This window comes from Lissotriton helveticus, chromosome 4_1, assembly GCF_964261635.1.
Source record: "Lissotriton helveticus chromosome 4_1, aLisHel1.1, whole genome shotgun sequence".
Classification (NCBI taxonomy): domain Eukaryota; kingdom Metazoa; phylum Chordata; class Amphibia; order Caudata; family Salamandridae; genus Lissotriton; species Lissotriton helveticus.
Genome location: NC_136063.1, coordinates 1,134,473,138 through 1,134,495,266, shown reverse-complemented (window position 1 = coordinate 1,134,495,266; position 22,129 = coordinate 1,134,473,138). Strand labels below are relative to the sequence as shown.

General features: G+C 45.1%; 1 protein-coding gene across 1 annotated transcript in view; it reads right to left on the bottom strand.

The window, feature by feature from the left end:
• Window positions 1-22,129, bottom strand: part of LOC144829022 (uncharacterized) — a 384,583-nt gene that overhangs the window by 98,888 nt on the left and 263,566 nt on the right. Inside the window, exon 12 of the mRNA XM_078687737.1 lies at window positions 8,467-8,574. Within this exon, the coding sequence (XP_078543863.1) occupies window positions 8,467-8,574 (108 nt within the window). The remainder of the gene's footprint in view (window positions 1-8,466; window positions 8,575-22,129) is intronic.

The window sequence follows — 22,129 nt, the reverse complement described above, 5'->3', positions numbered from 1 at the left end:
TAGTTTTGCAGCTTGAAGATCTTTCTGGATTCACTATGCTGTGCATATTCCGCAATCTGGTGGTTGGGTCCGGAATCGCAGTCTTTTTTCGCTCTTTTTTTTCCGTAGCCCAGGTGGGCGTCGACGTCCCACCATTTGGTGTACCTTCGGTGACGTCGGCATGCTTCCGGCAGAAGCTACCACCCTTGGGCGCCATCTTCGGATTCTTTTTTTTTTCTGTCTCTTTGTTTTCTGTGTTTGTAGTGAATCCATGGCTATGTTTTTTTAATCCTCTTTTTAACGTATCTTGTAAGCTCGAACTTGCTTTCTTTATTTGTTTCCACCTTCTTCTCCAGCCTCATCTTTCTGGCGGAGGCGGGTGGGTTCGCTAGTGAATCCAGAAAGATCTTGAAGCTGCAAAACTACACCGACAGGTAAGAAACTATTCGTTTGGCAGCGTGAATCTTTCTGGATTCACTATGCTGTGCATAGATTTTGTAGCGGGTTTCGTTACTTTTGTGGCGGATGGGTGGAAGATGAGCGTTGGTTGTTGAATATATGTTGAAGCACCTTTTGTCCTACTTGTGCTTCTTTGTTCATTTGTACATCCACGCAATAGTGCTTAGTGAACGTGTGCACTGAAGCCCATGTTGCCGCCAGGCATATGTCCTGAATTGGTGTGTTGGGCAGAAAAGCAATTGTTGCTCCTTTCTTCCTGGTGGAGTGGCCCCTCCTGTTAGCGGCAGAATTGTATTGTCTGTGCGATCCATCGGGCTATGGTGTTTTTAGTCACTGGTTTTCCCATGTAACTGTTTGCGAAGGATACGAAGAACTGTTTTGTTTTCCTGTGTCCCTTCGTCCTTTCAATGTAGTGCATCACAGCCCTTCTTGCGTCAAGAGTGTGGAGCCACCTCTCAGCGCTTGTAGTGGGGTTTTGGAAGTAGCTAGGGATCTGAATACTCTGATTCATGTGGAACCTTGACACCACCTTTGGCATGAAGTGTGGGTCTCTCCTCATCACAACCCTGTCACTGTATCTGGATGTAGGGTTCCTGCAGTGTGAGTGCCTGCAGTTCGCTCACCCTTCGTAGCGAGGTAATTGCTACTAGAAAGGCCGTTTTCATGGTTAGCATTTGCAGTGATGCTTTGTGGATGGGTTCGAAGGTGCTTTCATGGTGGCGCTATTCTTTTTGCCCCTTCCCAGGAATCTTTTTACGACTTGGGATGTAAAGAAGCTTCTCCCTGTTTCTCCTCTTGTGTATGCCACAATCGCTGCCAGGTGCACCCTCAGCGAGGATGAGCTTAGCTTAGCTTTAATTAGGTGCATGAGGTACCTTAGCACCGTAGATTCCCTGGTCAGTTTCCTATGCAGTTTTTTCTTGCAACACCATTGAGTGAATCTTTTCCATTTTTCCCCATAGCACTTGCGTGTGCTGGGCCTTCCTGCCTCACGCAGCACCCGCAGGGTGCTCTCTGGTAGTTTTAGATGTGCGAACTGCTAAGTCCTCAGGAGCCAGGCTGAGAGGTTGAGGCTCTCCGGCTCTGGGTGTAGAACTTCTCCGTTTTCCATGGAGAGTAGGTCTCTTCTTTTTGAGAACTTGTGTGGGGGGGGGGGGGGGGGGGGGGGGGGGCCTGCGCCATCTCCATTATCTGAGAGTACCAGGTCTGCCTGGCCCATTGTGGTACCACCAGGATGAGCGTCATGTTGTTCGTCATGCATTTGCTGAGAACCCTGGGGATCAGTGGTATCGGGGGGGAAAAGCGTAGGCAAATGTTTTTGACCAGCGTATCCATAGGGCATTCCCCTGTGATAGTGCCTCTGGTTGCCTGGATGCAAAGTATTGGCATTTTGCATTCCGGCGTGTTGCAAACAGGTCTATTGTTGGTGTGCCCCATCTCCTGAATAGTCTGTTTCCTGAATATGGAGTTCCCACTCATGGGACGCTGAAGTCTGCCTGCTGAGCCAATCCGCTTCTACATTGTCCTTCCCTGGCAGGTGTATGGCTAGCAGGTCTATTTTTAGTGGTATAGCCCATCTCCAGATTTCCTGTGCCAAGCTTGACAGAGGGAATGATGGAGTTCCCCCCTGTTTGTTTATGTAAAACATTGTTGTGGTGTTGTCTGTTTGTATTAGCACCTTCTGGTTGTACAGGTGTTTCTGAAAGGCCTTGAGGGCTAGCAACACTGTTTTCAATTCAAGGTAATTGATGTGTCTGACTGCATCTGTAGGGCTCCATAGACCCCTCACTCTGAGCCTGTTCATGTGTGCGCCCCATCCCTTCTGGGATGAGTCTGTGGTGATGGTCACTGTTGGGTCCGGTGGTGTTAGAGGTTTCCCTACTGTAATTCTTTCCTTGGTCCACCACCTTATTTCTTTCTGCACCCTGTGCGTTACAACCACTAGATCCTCCCAACTTCCTGTAGCTTGTGACCATTGCTGTTGCAGCCACTCTTGGGAGTGGTCTCATTTGTAGGCGTACATTGGGGACCAGGTGTATGCATGACGCCATCATCCCCAAGATCTTGCTCACAGTCCTCACTGTCGAAGATCACCCCTTCTGGTAGTGACGTTTCCCCCTCAGTAGGCTGAGTGTTCTCTTTTCGCTGGGTAACACCCTGCATTGGACGGTGTCGATTTGAGCTCCCAGGAAGATTTTCACTTGCTCTGGTTCCATTGAGCATTTTCCCCAGTGTATGGAGAATCCCAGGCTTGCTAGCGTTCTTGTGACCTGTTCTGCATGATCTTTGCATGTCCTGTAAGAGCTTGCCTTTACGAGCCAGTCGTCGAGGTAGGGGTACACGTGTATCCCCTTTCTTCTTAGATGTGCGGCCACTGCCGCGAGGCATTTGGTGAACACCCTTGGTGCGGACTTTAGGCCGAATGCCAGGGTCGTGAATTGGTAGTGATCCTTGTTCACTGTGAATCTTAGCATGTGCTTGTGCTGCCTGTTTATGGGAATGTGCAGGTACGCATCTTTGAGGTCTATGGTGGACAAAAAGTCCCCGGCCTTTATCTGCAGGATGACCTCTTGTATGGACGTCATCTTGAATTTTTGAGTCTTTACGTATTTGTTTAGGAACCGTAGGTCCAGGATGGGTCTTAGACTTTCGTCCACTTTTGGCACCAGGAAGTAGTTGGAGTACACTCCCTTGTTCCGCTCTTTGAATGGAACCAGTTTGATGGCCGCTTTGAGGAGGAGTTCTTGAGCTAACTCTTGGAGTAATCGCAGCTCTCTTCCCGAGTGCTCTCCTTTCTTTGGATTTCTGTTTGGTGGTCTCTTTTCCAACTATGCAGTATCTGAACTGCATAATGTTGAGTATCCAACTTGTCTGTTATTTTTCTCCACTCCTGGAGAAAAAATCTCAATCTTCCTCCTACTGGTGTTACATGTTCCCTTGTGTCTTGTCCGTGTAGCCCTCTCCTTTTTTCTTCCGTGCTCCTCCCTCGGAGGGTTCGAGTGGGTGGGCACCTTTTCCCGTGAGCAGTCACTTGAGGGGGGTTGTTCACCGCCTTTCCTTCTCTGGCCATGTCCGTTTCCTCTTGATCGAAAGGACTGGCCCCTGTTCTGATAGTTCCAGTTTTGCCTCTGCTGGCCCTGGTGACTTTGGATGTCACTCTGTTGCCCCTGGTGGAATGCCTGGTGTGATTGCCCTTGCTGGTTTCCACCCCTGCCGTTCGGCCTCCGTGTAGGAGTGCCCCTTCTCATCCCCCTGAATTGCAGGGCCCCCATGGACCTTGCCGTCTCGTTGTACTTCTTCAGTTGGGTGAGCTTCTCATCAACTGGGGCTCCGACCAGTGTTTCACCGTTGAAGGGTGTGTTCAGGATGTTGTTCTGAACCTCAGCCTTGAAGCATGAGATCCTGAGCCAGGCTTGCCTTCTCTGTGATGCCTATAGCCATCAGTCTGCTGGATGTTTCTGCCCCATCAAAGTCTGTCTTCAGGCACGAGTTAGTGATGCTTTTCCCCTCTTCCACAAGGTGTGATGCCCTCTCACGGTATTGTTCCGGGAGGTGCTTGAGCAATTGGCCCATCTCATCCCAATGCTGGTATTGATGTCTATTCAGGAGGGCGTTGGAGTTTGCCATCCGCCAGTGCGCTGCGGCGTTCCTCTCTATTTTCCTGCCCGTTAGATCCATCCTCCTGCTTTCCTGGTCAGGTGGAGGTCCATGGGACGTTTGCCCTTTTTCTGGCCGTTGCAGCGATTATGGAGTCTGCTGTAAAGGATCCCTTGATGTAAGCTGGGTCCTGGGAGGAGAATTTGTATTTCTTCTCCGTCCTCGGTGTTACTGATCTGCATGTAGCCGGGTCCTTGAAGGCTTCCTTCACCTGGTCTGTGATACTCTTGAGCATGGGCAAGAACTGGCTTCTTGTCTGCGTGGGGAGCAATGTTTCCAACAGGAAATCTCCTTTTGGCTTCTCCTCTTCCAGCTTAACTCCATAGGCTGCTGCCGCCTTCCTGACCACCTCATTGTATGACCCAATGTCATCCGGTGGCGAAGGCCTCGAGGGGTATGTCTCCACAGCCTCCTCCGGGTTTTCGGCCTCGATGTCCTGCCATTCCTGGTCTTGGGCCGTCGAAGAACCTGAGCCGTAGCTTGACTGCTGCTCCCCGTAATCCCCTTCTGTGTAGTAGAGATCTTCTTCCTCCTCGTGCTCCGAGGGGTCCGGAGTTTTCAGCATCTCTTCGACGTCGAACTCCTCGTGCTCCTATACCTCAGCGACTGCCGGTGCCGGCTTCGAGGGGATCCTGTAACTTCTCATCTTTTCATCAAAGTCCTTCTTTCTCTGAAGGATATTCTCCATTTCGGCCTCGAGCCTTCTTTTCTTTCTCTGCATCTCTGCAGCCTGCTCGTCGTCGAGCGTTTCGGCTGCTCTTTTCGGCGTAGTAGTCGAAACTTTCTTCGGCTCCTTTCCCTTCGAAGTCGAAGACCCTTTTTCGGGGGCTTGCTTCGATGACCTATGCTTTTCGCTGGTCTTCGGCCTCCGCGAGTCCTTCTCGAAGGATCCGCTGGGCTCTTTTTCGGAGGATGGATCTTCGGTCGTCGAAGTTTTCGGCGCCGGTGCTCCTTTCGAGGCTTTGGGCTCTGACTTTCGAGAGTCTGCCTCTCGAGACCCTGTGGGGGTTTTCGGGGTCGTAGACTCTCTTACCTTGTCAGGCGTTTTCTTATCGGTCTCTGCGACCGTGAAGTCATCTGGACCTTCGGCGATGTTGTCCTAGTCGTCGGTGGAGAGGCCCAGTTCGTAAAGCGTCGGGGCCTGGCCCTTGCCCTGCATCGTGTGGTGAGCTGTCCTCTGTCTCTCTCGAACTCGGAGTGTCTTCGGCTTGAAGACGGAGCAGGCATTGCAGTCTCTGCTCTCGTGGTCGATTGGCAAGCAGCGGTTGCAGACCGGGTGCTGGTCCTTCTGCGCGAACTTGTGGTGGCAGTTTTTGCAGAATTTAAAGGGTGTCTTGTACATCCCTGCGCTCAGGGGGCCCCCTGTGTGCGCATTCCTCCAAGGACGTCGAAGATCTCGAAGTTCTTTCCTTTCTTCGTCGTGTCTTCTCTGATGGTCCTCTTCTCCCGATCTTCTCAGGTCTTCACTGTCGAAGAGTTGCTGTATTTCCTCCTTTTCTCCTCCAAAACTTCTGGAGCTTCACGCGACGATCCAGACCCAACGGCGGAAAAAAGAATCTGAAGATGGCGCCCAAGGATGGTAGCTTCCGCCGGAAGCATGCAGACGTCACCGAAGGTACACCAAATGGTGGGACGTCGACACCCACCTGGGCTACGACAAAAAAAAAAAAAAAAAAAAAAAAGACTACGATTCCGGACCCAACCACCAGATTGCGGAATATGCACAGCATAGTGAATCCAGAAAGATTCACGCTGCAAAACAATATACTCAAAGACTTACCTGTCATGACTCAAATGGCAACGCAGAAAGACTTTTAAAAGAAACTGTGCTCAAAGACTGAGCAATATGGCCGAAGCCCGGTGGAGCTGCCTAGACAGCTATAGAGGAGATCAGCCCTGGTTCACCCCCTTGGCCGTCACCTACCCAGCCGGACTTTGGACACTGTTTCTCCCTGCTGTGTCCCCCTCCTCCCCCTTCCTCTGACTAATTACTGTCACATTGCTTCTTTTTTCCTTATGTCTAACTATGATCTTGTAACGTATGTAATTTGAAACTTGTAACTCGCATATCCTCATGTAAAGCGCTCTGATACCTCAGGGTCTAGTCAGCGCTATATAAAACTCTTTAAATAAATAATTGAATGCAGGTGAGGCTCCAAAGCACTAGGAGGAGGAGCCCATAAAACACGAAAATGGCAAGCACGCACTTTGGACGTTAGCACCTGACGAAGGCTCACACCGAAACCAGTTGTGCATACAAACCCCAATAAAATGCAGCCTCAGAATGCCCTGCTGTGTCCTTTGTTATCTTTGACCGCAAGGAAGGAGAAAGTGATTTGATGTTACCGCTCTACCCAAGGGGCTCGCAAAGGACCCTTTCAAAGAAGCGGTCACGGAGATATGGGAAAAATTGAAGTTAAGCCAAGTGTTGGAATATCCGTGAACCGCCACAAGCGTGTACCAGGTGCTGAAGTACCGCTGCGGTTCAGCGGACTAAGACTGCTCAGTGTAACGCGGTTACCACACTCGTGTTGCCGACCCATGCCCCTGAGAAAGCTGTGGCAGAAAGAAGGGAATTAGAGGCGGACACTGCATTAAAATCACTGCGACTTGCCAGGACATTTGATTACCTACATGCAGCATTGTGGGACTGGTAGTCCCCAGTATCAGCGCAAGCAGGATTAATTGAATGCAGGTGAGGCTCCGAAGCCACTAGGAGGAGGAGCCCATAAAACACGAAAATGGCAAGCACGCACTTTGGACGTTAGCACCTGACGAAGGATCACGCCGAAACCGGTTGTGCACACAAACCCCAATAAATTGCAGCCTCAGAATGCCCTGCTGTGTCCTTTGTTATCTTTGACCGCAAGGAAGGAGAAAGTGATTTGAGATATATCTATATATATACACACACACACACACACACACACACACACACACACACACACACACACACTCCACTGAAAAAAGGGAGAGGCAGCTGAACATGGAGGGCTCCCCAAACGGAGGTGTTTTGGTGTTGTTTAATTGAGGGAGCATGACCCACACGCTGCCGCTTGAACTACTGAGGTAATGCCATTGTGGACCACGAACGGCAGCGCTGGAAGGGATTTGGGTGGGGCATGATTCCCCTTTCAATCATTCAGACAGACATTTGAATGGAGCAGGACGTTATTTGAGCATTTTGCCTTTGATTTGGAATCCTGCACGATTACCATTTGGATTAACATTTCGAACCATTTTTGAATGCATCAGAGTGCTGAATAGTGCATTTTACTAACAGTGAACATAATTAACTTTCCATCACTTACTCTTACATTATGGTGCATTCTGGGAGTTTGATGTTTTAATCTGTCAGGTGACCACGGAAACGCCAATAAATTGCAGGCACAAGCACTATGTATGTCATTTCCTGCCCGTGACCAAGGCTATCTGTGCCGAACCTAGTTGGTACTACAGGACTTTTGTTTCATTAAATGCTTTCTGAAACCTAAAAAGGGCCTCTGCTTTGGTGCTTGACGATGTGGAATTTTGCCGGGACTCTCCGTGCCCGGTTTCAGAGGCCGCCCTGCAGGGTCGGGGGCTCCCCAAATGGAGGTGTGTGTGTGTATATATATATATATATATATATATATATATATATATATATATATATATATACACACATATATACATATAGATATAACAGCACGAAACAACTTCATCAAGTTGCAAAAATGGTCAGCAAGCTGGTTTCCGATTTCCAAAATTATTTATTGCAAACCCCCCCTCGCCCAGAAAAAAAAAATTATATATCACACACACTCCACTGAAAAAAGGGAAAGAGGCAGCTGAACACCGAGAGCAAACAGATCTGCATACCAGATCCTTCTTGCCCAGTATGGAGCGATCAAAATCAGCTGCTCCCGGTCCTCCCACAGCAACACAGCGCTTAATCAAGACAGATCAGAAGGCTGGATCGGCAGCAGGTTGCTGGTTCTCATTACTGCTAAAAGTAAGCTGAGGCTTAAGGTATAGCAGGCCTAAACATGGCTCCACATAGGACAACCTGACCATCAGTAATGTGATTACTGTTACTTGGAAAGCTAAAACATTAGGTTTCACGTTGATTTAAGTGTTGAACATGAACCCTACATATCTGACAAGCAAGATTATGGTCTCCGACGGGCTACTTATTGATGGTAATTCCTCTTCTCAAACCAGCATGCCCCAGTCTTCATCTCGCTCATCTTGCCTCAGCTACCAACCTTTGTACAGCACTCTGCTACTTGGGAACAAAGCCCAAGCATTGTAATTCATAAAAATATATATAGTGAACATGTTACTTTAATAGATTTTTGCAGTCATACTTAAAACTTCATATTTACTTACAGTTTCTTCTTTCACTTTCAAACAGTAAGCCTTTAAAATCTCACTGAGTTCCTGTGTAATGGTCATTAGGAGTACTGCCTCGGCATCAGACTCAATTTCATAAGTTTCCTATAAAACAAACCAAAAGAATTAAAAAACGTAATCGTACAAATTCAAAATAACCACTTATTAAGCATTTCTCTAGCATCAACAGAGTCAAAAGGCAACCAGCATTGCTTAATCTTAAAAAGAAGCAAAAATAAACACAAACACGCCTTCCACTCCTCACTCCTTAGTGCTATCCTCCATCTCTTTTTTTTACATTTGCAGCTATTCATATTTGTACAAAAAAATCCTAGCAAATTTATTTTATTTCATTCTAACATATCGGATATTGTAATGATACTCAGCATGTCAGGCCTGCTGTGGAACAGATTGAGAAAATAAAACTGCTCCTTACCGGTAGGAGCAGTTTTGCAACCTGAAGAGTGATCTGGATTCACATTCTGTGGAACTATGCCACAATCTAGTGGTTATGTCTGGAATCATGTTTGTTTGTCCCTCTTCTAGCTATTTTTTTGGGGGTGTCGACCACAATAAGGTGGTAAGGCTGCCCGCCATATGACGTTAGACTGCGCTCCAGAAGTTCCTGTGTGTGATCGCCATCTTCAGATTCTTTTTTCCTCTTGCGTCTGTCATGCCTGGAACTTTCCTTGCTTTGAAGCGTTGTTCGCTTCGCCTGTTTGCTCTTACCCTCATTTCCAGGGTGGCAGGTGTGTCACATGTGAATCCAGAAACTACTTCAGACCTCAAACTACTGGCAAGTAAGCATTTTAGATTGCTTCATGAATCCTTTTCTGGATTCACATGTTGTGCATCTTAATACGCAGCAGCGTTTGGTTCCTTGGGTAGGCTGGGTTGAAATGTGGGTGCGTTTGCAACAAGGTGTTGTAGCACACTCTGTCCCACCTGTGCTTGCTTGTTTATTTGGCTGACCATGCAGTAATGTTTAGTGAAGGTATGAGGGGATGACAGAGTTGGGGACATGCAGATGTTGCGAATATGTAGGTTTTCTATGAATGCTAGGGTTGCACCCTTTTTCTTGGTTAATATTGCGCTGAAGCTTGAGGACAGTTTTTCCAGCCCCTGTATAGCAGGCTTGTATAGTTTCCAATAGCCAACGTGCAATTGTCCTTTTCGTAAATGGTCTGTCCTTGCTCGCTCTGGCAAAGGAGAGGAAGATTTGGCTCCCTTTTCTAACTGCTGTGGTTTCTTGTAGTTAATTTCTTGATTTGAATGAGAGAGACCCCTTATACCAGGGGAATAGGGTACTTATTCAAAGTAAAATAGAATGTTTCCCTTGGCACCAAACATTCATTAAGCCCACATATTAATATTGAACACTTTAACATATACACAAGATAAAACAAACCAATACGTGTGTAAAAAACTTGTACAAATTTATTCTTATTAATAAAAACACAATCAAACCCAACACAATTTTCGTGATATTGTGTTGGGTTTGATTTCACACTGTCAGAGGAAAAGGTTTTCTTTCTCTCCTTTTTTTAATCGCAATATGGTGTTACCATAATTTTTAACATATGATTCTTTGTGTTTTTATTAATAAGAATAAATTTGTACAAGTTTTTTACACACGTATTGTTTTATCTTGTGTATATGTTAAAGTGTTCAATATTAATATGTGGGTTTCTTGTAGTTAATACAGGAGTGCTCTTCGCACGTCTAATGTGTGCAAAGCTCTTTCAGCCTGTGACTTTGGATTCTGGAAAAAGCTGGCAGTTGGATGCTTTGATGGACATGGAATGGTGATAAAACGTTGGGCAGCAATTGAAGGCTTGTTCACAAGACGTCCTTGTGGAATCTAAGTATTGGTTCCTGGATTGTCAGTGCTCCCAACTCACTATTAGGAATGCTGTTTTTAAGGTCAGAAACTTCAGCTCCGCATTGGCACAAATGGCTGTCATAAGTTGTGTGTACCGTGTTCAGGTTCTACATTGGCGTTGGCACAGCCCTTGGTAGCGCTACTCTTATCTTTGAGGAATCTTTCCACTACTGGAAGAGTGAAGAGACAGTTAGCTGTTGCTCCTCTGGTGTTGGCTTCTACAGCGGATAGAAGGACCACTAGTAATGCTTAGGTCAAGCAGCTATCCAATAGCTGGGTGAGGTATATCAGTACCGTAACATGCTTGGTCCTGGATTCCATTTTTTGGTTGCTCCTGCACCAGTGTATGCATCTGCTCCACTTGTCCGTGTAGCACTTCCTAATGCTTGGATTTCAAGCCTTCGGCAGGATTTCCATTGTTCAGGGGACAACTGTAGGTGTCTAAATTCTAGGTATTCAGAAGCCAAACAGGGCACTAAGTGAGGCTGATTCTGGGTGACACTTCCATTTTGCATAGTTAACAGATCCTGCTAACCTGACCTGGCTGCCAGTGCCCTGACTCTAAAGTGTACATCGATTGACGGTACCAAATTGGAAAATGCCAACTTACCTGTAAGGCCCTATTATATGGTACCACAGTACCCAGAGAATGTAAGTTGGAGGGGTACACCAGGCTTTGCAGCACTGGTTGTGCCACCTGAAAGAAAGTGCCCCTTTCTGACATGGTCACCCCACATTTTGCCTGGTAGCTGATTCAATTTAGACAGAAGTGCACTTGGTTCCTGCTATCTAGGTCCAGAGTGCCAAAACTTTCCCTAAAATTGTACAGGTGTTCCCTCAATGGGCAATACCTTTAGCACCCCTTGTAAGGACCAAATAAACTGTACCGCTGGTAAGTAGGGCAGGGAGGCTAAGGAAGGTCCCCTGAGAGCTGCAGCATGTATTGCGCCACAATAAGGGACCCCTCAGCACCCACATGCAAACTGCCATTGCAGGCAGCATGTCATGGTGCAGAGAAAAGGTAAACAACATGGCACTACCCTAGGTGCCATGCCTGAAGACACTGCATGCAGTATAGGTAAGTCACCTCTACAGCAGGCCTTACAGCCCTAAGGCAGGGTGCACTATACTACATGTGTACATATCGGATTAAGCAGACATGCCCCTGTGATGTCTACGTTGATTCTTACATATTACAAGTGAGCAGGAAAGCAAGTTTAAATATATACACTTGACACTGCCAATTAAGAGTTCCCCAGTTACATGATGGCTTCACTAACACTAGAGCTGTTTGGTAACAAACATCTCATATTAATAAACCCACACTATTGCCAGTGATGGCTTTAATAAATGTACCCAGAAAGCACCTTACAAGTGCCCCCTGAAAACCTACCAACTACTGGTATACTGGCTTACTTGTGTAGATCAGTCTCCAACCACAGACCGGTTCCTGAACCCCTGCAGGTGAGAGCCCGCACTCAGAGGGCAGAAACAGTGACTGCGCCGGCTGAAGGTGCAGTCACCTCCTCCAAGCAATATGGCTAAGTAATCAGCATATCAAAGCCGGATATGCAACCTAAGACTTCACCAGACAGATGAAATTTCAATCCCTGTCCAGGGCCCATTTGACATCAGGACAGCCGGGAAAATGAGCTAGCCAGGAGGCGTGTTCCCCAATCAGGGCACTACCATAGGGAAGAATTGCTGCATATTTTAGTGAACTATTAATTTACCAGTGAAATGCAAAATAGAAAAAATGACTTGATAACAAAATTCTTGGTATCACAATTGATATAAAAACGAGATCATTTTCTAAATTGGTCTCGGATTTATTTTTGAGAGCCTCATTTATTGCCTCGGAGTACAAATGCTTAGCACTACCCGTGTAGGAAACTGGGCCTTTGTTCCAGTAGTCCCCCAATTTTTGCCTGGCATTTGATGCAACAAACTGGAGTGCACTGGGTTCTGCTAACCAGGTCCCCAGTGCAAGTGTTCTTTCCACAAAACAAAGTAAATGCTCAAATGATCTCCAATTGACCAGGGCTTTAGCAACTCGAAGTCCCTAGTAAGTGGTACCCACGGTAGCGAGGGCCAACGGATTCTGAAGTTACTAGCTGTGGATAGGGGCCTGAAAATTGACAGGGAGCTACATGTGTTTCTAACAGAATGATACACCCACACTAAGGCATGAGTAATATACAAACTTTTTTTAAAATACATTTGTTTATTTGCATTTTCAAAGTACAACAGCAAGAAACAAACAAAAAAACCCGAAAAAGACAGTTGGTCCGCATCATGGTGTACCCGGTCTGTAATAGTATAAAAGATACATAACAAACAGCAGGACAGTGTCCAATGGCTAGTGTGTGTTCAACAGATAGCTCATGATACGCAGCGACGTCCACACTGTTGATGGTGACCGTGCAGCAATTGACCTAAACATGCAGTGGCTGCCGCACACCTAATGGTCCTATACAGCATAATCTTCATCAAAATACAGCACCTATTTAGGTCCCTTAAAACCTACAATGCTTGTGATGCCTGTGATAGTGTATCGATGGGCTCCTGTGAGCGCTGTACGTACGCTAACAAGGGTTGCCAGATGTCCACCGGTCTAGAAGCGGGCGGCTGCAAATAAGCATTTGTTTCACTGGTTGTGTTACAGTATGTAATGCAGAGTAACCATGTCTGAAGTGTGGGTCTAGTTTTACCCACCCATTTAATGGCCACCTCACTCTTGGCTAGTAAGAAGCGCTATCACGACAAAGCGACGCCTGGACTTGGAGAGGTCATGGACATGCCCCAGTAGGGCGAGGAGATGGGGCTATGTCCAGCTCAACCATCTTAGACAGCTCGCTGAAAATGGATGTTCAATAAACCTCCAGCTTGGGGCATGTCCACGTCATATGGGCGAAGTCCGCATGTGGGGCCTAACATTTCGGGCAGGCGTCAGATCACGCTGGGTCAATGCGGTGTAACGAATAGTTTCTTACCTGTCGGTGTAGTTTTGCAGCTTGAAGATCTTTCTGGATTCACTATGCTGTGCATTATTCCGCGGTCTAGTGGTTGGGTCCGGAATCGTAGTCTTTTCTTTGTTGTTTTTTTTCTTAGCCCAGGTGGGCGTCGACGTCCCACCTTTTGGTGTCCTTCCTGTCACAAACGCTTGGGCGCTATCTTCGGATTCTTTTTTTCCCCGTTTGTGTTCTGTGTCCGAATTGTATGGCAATGCTTCAGTAATTTGTTTTACCACTTTTTCCTTCAAAAAGGTCTGTTTAAGTATTGTCCCTGTTTTAACCACCTCTTTCTCAGCCTCATCTTTCTGGCGGAGGTGGGTGGATTCGCTAGTGAATCCAGAAAGATCTTCAATCTGCAAAACTACACCGACAGGTAAGAAACGAATATTTTTCTTACCTGTCGGTGTAGTTTTGCAGCTTGAAGATCTTTCTGGATTCACTATGCTGTGCATTATTCCGCGGTCTTGTGGTTGGGTCCGGATTCGTAGTCTTTTTTTTTTTGTAGCCCAGGTGGGCGTCTGCGTCACACCCCCTTGGGTGTATTTCCGGTGACGTCAGCATGCTTCCTGCGGAAGCTCCCACTCTTGGGCGCCATCTTCGGGTTCTTTTTTTCCGTGTTTCTTTCGTTTCCGAAGTAATGGCAATGTTCTATGAAGGTGATATTTTACCGCTTTCGTACTTTTACGTTCTTAAATCTCCTTTTTTTTTTATATATCCACCTCTTCTCTCACCAGCCTCATCTTTCTGGCGGAGGTGGGTGGGTTCGCTAGTGAATCCAGAAAGATCTTCAAGCTGCAAAACTACACCGACAGGTAAGAAAACTATTCGTTTTGCAGCGTGAATCTTTCTGGATTCACTATGCTGTGCATAGATTTTGTAGCGGTTTCTCACCTCTGTGGCGGCTGGGTGGAAGATGAGCGTTGGGTATTGAATATGTGCTGTAGCACCTTCTGTCCAACTTGAGCTTCCTTGTTCATTTGTATATCCACACAGTAGTGCTTCGTGAACGTGTGCACTGAAGCCCATGTTGCCGCCAGGCATATGTCTTGTATGGGTGTGTTAGCCAGGAAGGCTATTGTAGCGCCCTTCTTCCTAGTGGAGTGGGCACGTGTCCCCTCTGCCAGCTCTTGTCCTGCACGCTTGTGGCAGAGTTGAATTGTCTGTGCGATCCATCGTGCAATGGTCTTTTTGGTTACTGCTTTCCCCATGAAGCTGTTGGCGAATGACACAAAGAACTGTTTTGTCTTCCTGTGTCCCTTCGTCCTTTCAATGTAGTGCATGACTGCTAGTTGTTGATTTTTGGAAAAAACTCGGTATCTGTATAGACTGGTTCATATGAAATTTGGATACCACCTTTGGCATGAAGTGTGGGTCAGTCCTCATCACAACCCTATCATTGTGTATTTGTATGTAGGGTTCTTGTAGCGTCAGCGCTTGAAGCTCGCTTACTCTGCGTAAGGACGTTATTGCAACCAGGAAAGCTGTTTTCATAGTTAGCATCTTTAGGGAGGCCTTGTGAAGTGGTTCAAAGGGCTCTTTCATGAGTTCCGTTAGGACTATGTTCAAGTTCCATGCGGGTGGCGGCACCCGCTTGGGTGGTGCGATCCTTTTCGCACTTTCTAGGAATCTCTTCACCACCTGTGATGTGAAGAAACTCCTGCCAGTTTCTCCCCTTGTGTAGGCGACTATCGCTGCCAAGTGAACTCTTAACGAGGATGAGCTAGGTTCTTCTCCAGCAAGTGCGTCAGGTACTTTAGCACTGTGGAGTCCCTCTTCATTTTATTGTGAAGTCTTTCTTGTCTGAACCATATTGTGAATCTTTTCCATTTCGCAACATAGCACTTCCGAGTGCTGGGCCTCCTTGCCTCCCGAAGGACCCTCAGGGTGCTTTCTGGTGTAGTGTAGTTCCTATCATCCCAATAGGCTCTGCGCATTGGAATAATACCTACAGCAGTAAAGGCCTAGGCCAGACGTTAACTAGGTCTACTACTGTCGATACTAGACTTAAAGTTTTGGGTTTGCCAGCTTAGCTCAGAGTTCACTAGAAACTTTCTCGAATGTTCAAGGAGGACTTAACTTCCCTGATTAGACAAGAAGGGATTTAGTTTCTGACAACCATAGAACATGACAACTTTGCTCTCCCCTAATCAAGAGTAAATCTCGAGAGTCGTGTGAACAAAAGGCAATTTATTTTACTCAGTCAGTACGTGCATTCTTAGTCTCATCAGAATGTAGAGAAAAGGAAGAGACGGGCGTGTTCAATAAAAAGGTGTTATTTATTGATCAGTCTCTTTTCTCATACAAGAGAAATGGATCGATATTATTGCAATACTTATAGTTAAGTAAAGTGCATACGTTAAAAGCAATAGTATAAAATAATACTGTAAAAACATTGATATGGTTTCTAAGCCATATGAAGGTTTAGAATGAATAAAATATATTATATACACATATACATTTGACTAAACGTACTCAACTGGTGTTTCTAGATACGCCTACCCCGTGTACCTGACCTAAGTCTAATACGTGGGCGGGAATAGAAAGTTACAGTTTAAGTTAAGTTTGTTTTTGCCAAGTGAATAACTAAAGAATTCTCTGTGAGGGGTTATTCAGTTCTGTACCTGGAAGTTAGTATGAATGAGGAATGGTATCTCTTTCTCTGGTCTCGATATTCCAGGCTGCCTGCGAGGGCTACCCAGAAACGCCGGTGCTGGATTCTCGGCAGGAGAAAGCAGCGCGTCTCTCAGCGCGTCAGAAAGGCGGGGCTGCTGCCAGCGGGGTCTGCTCTGCTCTTGGCTTCGGCAAGTATGGCTGCTCCGTCTCGTCACCACGCGTGTGTTTGCATAGGGCAAGATCGGTAATATTTATACCTTTAAGGTGCCGAGATTGACGTAAGGATGGACATAGATACGTCAATAAAGATGTCATACGACTTGCTCGTTAGCACATTCTTTTACTGAAGTTCTCGGTGAAATCAAAACAATGGCCGCAGGGTTTTGCCCAGGTTGTCATAGGTTTGATTTGTTATGAGAACTCCGTATGCCTTATCAGGGGCTGGAGGAATATCGCTTGTCTAATTAGATCGCAAGCGTTATGACTTAATCAGATAACACGTTCCTGTGCCGTAGTGTGACTGCGTCAGATAACGGTATCTACATCATGGGGGTTTTCTGCCTCATGGGCTGACTGCTAGTTAACTTGTTGGTTTGTTTAACTAGAATAGGGTCAGGAATAGGGGGACCGATTCAGAACCTATAGGAATACATGACACCCACTCCACGCTAACTATGGACATATTTACTAATCTAGGCATAGTATAACATAGTACAACATACTATAGAGTAGTGTGTATACCTTACCACCCCAAAATACATAAATGCATTTTGAAATTCTTCAAATATACGGAAAATTTGCAGACATATATATCGTATGCACTCAAGCTATGGAATAATGCTAAAGTAATCACGCATTTGTATACATTATTGCTTATTTGGTATATGAGAATTACACATGAAATGGTTTCTTAAATACAGAAAAAAGTTTCGAGACCATTCCATCACAGAATAAAATATATGTGAACATACCAGCGGGCAGCTAAAGTCTATAAAGTATCTAAAAATAGAAATCTTAGTTCTTTAGGAATAGTTTCTTACTTTAAGCAGAAGATAAGTGTCCCGAAAAACCGAAAAAATGAATTGGGGCTTCTGAAAGAGTTGCTGTCCGTGAACTGGAGTGAAAAATAGTTCATGTGACTTTATTATTTAAAGTTGAAGGCCGAATTCAGGGAACGCCGTGTGCGAGCTTGCTCAAAAGTCTCTATTTCTGTTCGGGTGAGAACATCATATCATTTAGGCTTTCGAAAAAACTGTCAACAGCTTCCTGGGAAAGTTCCACTAACTCGGAAATAGGTGTAATCATGCATTCTTGTGCATGATTGTCTCCATTGACATTCTGATTCGCATTGCTGACAGAAGGTCGTACCTGTTCGATGCTGCTTTCATCTTGAACTTCACTACCCATCAATCGCAGTGGTGAAGCTTCCACGAATGCCGTCATCAGGATTGGTAGCCTTTGAGGGCAGCACAAAGCATGAACCTTGATCGGGCTCAACAATGTTTCTGCATCCATCGGCGCATCCGATTGTAGCGTCAGACATGTGTCTAACACGCATTCTTCTCCGCATAGCAGACACCTTAATACAGGTAAAACACATCTTTGCCACATTGGTCGAAATGATAGAAACCAAGTCATGTTCAGGTCTCTAAGCCGGGAGAGTCCCAGGATTTTTGATATCCGGTCCCGGTATCCAATGGCTAGGATTGTTTCTTCTCTTGTCGCCAGAGTTTTGTCTGTGACATGGGTTGCCATAACGAAAAATAAGGACTAAGAATAGGATTCCTGCAATTAGTCCCAAGATCAGGGGAAGTCCGCCAAAAATCAAATGGACGAAATCTGGAAAAATACCCAGTATGGCTTTGAATGGTGTTAATGCCATTGAAAATACTGTCTTAAATACCTTTGAGACCCCATTGGTATCGGAAATATTTAAGATTTCGTTCAGGATTTCCGCGAAATGTACGGGGGAATTAGTTGATAATAATGTATGTATCTCTGCAGTCGTCCTTGCGACTTGTAGATCATACGTCTCTTTTGATGACGAGAGCCTGGTAGGCGTCTGAAGAAGCACTGTTTTCATTCTGCTTAAAGTATCTATTCGAATAGAAGTAATTTTCAAATCGGGCCATGCCCTTGCCTCCCTGTCTGGGAAGGAGCTGGGGAACAACGAGCGTCCACAGCACTTGACCTTCGCAGTAGTAGTTACTAGATAAGGAGTCCCGGGCATAAGACTACAACATCTGCGGTCTACAATTAGAATGTAACTCCCATTATAGAGTCTTTGAAAGAATGGTTCTATTTCTGTTGCAGGTGCGCCTTGTTGGTGACATGAAAGGTTGTATGAATTCCCTTCACAGGCTCCATGCAAACTAATTCCGTTACACAGAAGTGTGCCACTTAGTGACATCGCACAATTGTTGCCACTAAGAAACACTTTCTGTCCTTTATTACTGACACATGCATGTGAATAGGGCAGGTTCCATGTTGTTTTAAGGTACCCCTTTCCCAATTTCTCGTACATGCCAGCCTGTATATATTTTTGGCAGTATTGAAACCTGAAGGTTGAGATTGGAATATTTATTATCCCATGTATTATCCATTCACTGACAGGTCGTTCTGACATTGTCACTGGTAATCTTTCGAGTTTTTCAATGCTCAAGATTGTATAATCAGCACCCTTTTGTGCCATACTGATTTGTCTATCAGTAAGGTTAAAGATTTGGAATAATGACATTGTGTTGATTAGACGCCAAGGCACATAGCCTGAACGCAGATTTTGTAACGTCCAGCCAAGCTGTACAATAGAACGCAATTGTGACTGACCGTGTTGTAATAACAGTAAGTCTTGCGATAATATATCGATTGCTGAAGACACAATGCTGTCCAAAGAAAAAATTCTGGAGGACAGAGTCATTAACCCATTGTCCACTACAGAAAGTGATTTTTCCAAATTAATACAGTCAATTTCCCGTATTCTCTCTGCTGTTTCAATTTGAGTAACCTTCCAGGCCTCATTGTATGCTGCATATACAGAGGCTGCTATGAAACGCTTTTGACGCTGTTTGCGTGGTCCCATAGTGAAATCACGCAAGTCAGCACCATCAGTAAGTAAAGTTAGGTGTTGCTTAATTTCTGCCAGTGTGGAAGTTTGTAGCCATTGAAGGCATAATTTGCCCACACTGTAGGTGGTTATTATCCCTGGGTGATGTCTTTGAGGATATCTAGGGTCTGGCCTGGTCATTTTTAACCCCTGCGTTTTGTTCAGGAATCTGTCTTGACAGTTATTAGTATCCGTGGGCCAGATCAACCACTGTTTCCAATCAGGATGTGTTCTGTTTTGGTTTAATATATGGTTTACGTCTATCTCTTCATCTGTATCAGAGTTATTGCTAAACATTGTTGGCTTTGGAATAGACGGTTTATTTAAATCTTTGATTTTGGCTAAGCCAAGACAGGTTGTCTGTTGAACAGTGTCATTTAAAAATATCATTTGTTCTGGGACCATGCAGGCTCTAAACAAAGCTTCTATACCCTGTACTTGCCAATCTTTTGTACCCCAAACACTTTTCAATTCAACATTTTTGTCCCAATAATCAAAACCAAAAGTATTCATTTGTTCAAAGAATGAGTCTGAATATAACAATTTTGTGTTGGTTATCATGGTCTTGGTCCCTGTCTTGTTTGACAATTTAAAATAAAATGCTTCAGCATTACTTGTGTTAAAACCTGAAAAATATGAATATTTGTCGTAAACGGTTCTTGAGCTCCCTTTTGGAGGTGTTGCACAATGTTCCCATTGATTATAATTTAAAACATTTCTAGGTTGTGCAGATCTATGTAAAAAATGGTTACCATAGTGGTTATAACAGTACATACTATCATAATTTGAAGAACCCTGCAAATAATCATGTTTGGTAAATTTAGCAGACATTACTAAATCAGACATCATATTATTAATGCTTTCGAAGTCCCAATCATCAGCAAATGAGTTTGGTTTTACAAAGTCACTCAAGGAGATCTTAATTTGGTGTGGATATTTCAGGATTTCGACCAGACCATAAATTTCATAGTCAGTGTTGTCCCAGGCTACCCCAACAGGTATCGGATTGGCTGTGAAGTTGGCTGAAGAAAGTTCTCTTTTCTCGACGTGTGAAGATGTGTGTGGTTTGAGGATCAAGTTGATTTTCTGACTTGCTGTGTCCATTTTTGCATATTTTCCCTCAATGAAGAGTCCCAATGTTAGTATCATGATGAGCCAAAGTATGAGGATAAATGCACCAAAACCCACCCAAAATTCAATCCATGGAGAAATCAGATATGTTTCTTTCAGTTGTTTCAAAAGTTCTTTAGCTTTATCTTTAAAGGTTTTTGATGATGGCTGTGTTTTTGATTCACTGAAGCCTTCAGAGGAATCATCGAAGTTTATGAAGTAGCCGGATGCAGTTCTGTCAATTGTTCCAATTGGTTCAGGATTTCTGTTTCTTGCATTTTCACTTGGTACTTCATTGTAGATTGGTGTGTCTCTGCTAAATGTTTTTATTTGGGTTTTCAGAGGTCTGAGTTCTATTGCATTGTTGCATAGTCCTTGTTGTTCTTCTGTAGGCGTTTCGAATGTGATGAGCCTCTTCGTTAGGACCTCTGTACTGGTAGCAAACCTTGGCGTTCTGCTACTTATTGGGAGTCCACTTGGCCTACTGTTTGTTATCGGCCACATGTTGTGGTTTTACCAGGTCGATGGATACAACTCGGTTCTCCTTTTTACCAGCAAGTGGCGGTAGTACAACTGATCTTGTCCCGTTGACAGACAAGACAGGAACTGCTTTTCTGTAAGAAGGCCCAAATTCCTTCTTTACCGCGATCTTCTCCCTGACTAGATCCCCGACTTTAGGAATCCAGACAGGTCTTGCTGGGACAGGTGGTGGTTCTTCAGTGGTTGTTGGCTGTTGTTTCAACTATGTTGCTCAGGTCTTTTCTTGTTTTGTTTAAGTCCTGCAAAATAGCCAAACGGTCTTTGATATCAAAGCTTTTTCTTTCACCACTGAAGTCTGACTGTCAAGGTCAGAGATAATCATCCTAGTTCCGAATAATAATTCGTACGGACTGAATCCCTTCAGAGAATTTCTTGGCAAGTTATTGAGACTACGTTGGACACTTATTAGATGTTTGACCCACCCAGCTCCCGAACCTAATATCCTTTCCGTTATAGATTGCTTTATGCCTTGGTTTTTTCTTTACACCATCCCGTACCCTCAGGAAGGAAGTGAGAAGATTCCCGCTGGGCTATGCTCATTTGGCCATGTTTCCCCCCATGCTTGAGGGCTAGAGTGGAGACAATGGTCAAACATAGCATGCTCTTAGCGTATATGCCATTTAGACTCGCAAATCTTTGTATAACAGTCCGGACGTCAGCCGAGTGCTGGTGATCTACATTATAAGTGGAACTAGCCTGTATAAGTTAATCGCAACCCTTCCTTTTTACTCCTGATTTTTCCTGGAGTAAACCGACGAGGTATTAAACTGTTTCTCTCCCCACTGCGATCTCTGTTGCAGTTTGGGCAGTTTTTTACAAACATGGTGTGACGCAGGCTCATGCCTGGCCACCAGTACCGCGATTGTAATTCTTCCAGAGAATCTTTCAGTTTGAGGTGTCTGAGACCCTCGCCCATATGTGCGTCTGCGATTAACAAGTTTCTCCTGTCCATGTTTGGGATCACTCTATCCCCCACTCCAGGGATTCGAGCAAAAGGGACGGAGTTTGCATCGATTATGTATGTATAATTGAGTGGATAGTTGATCGGTAACGCTGAGCAGTCGCCTTTTGATGACGTTTTCACTGCCAGCACTGTTTCACCGTCAATGTATTTTAATGTACGCTTTTTTCGATCTACGGGAGCCGTTTTAGTGGCTGCCGCTGTGGCTGTTTCAGCCAATGAATTCCCTGCAACGTGAACGCCATCACGCTGATGACTCAGTGAGTGTGTCACGTGAGTCTTTAGTAGTTCTTTCTGTAAAAGAGCTATTTGTTCCCAGAGCAGTTTCTGCTTTATTGGTGCATCTGTGTCATCTTTGTAACCGTTTTGAATCCATGTCTGCAAATCCTTGTTATATGATTTGACGCAGTAATATGAATCTCACACTATAAGTGTCG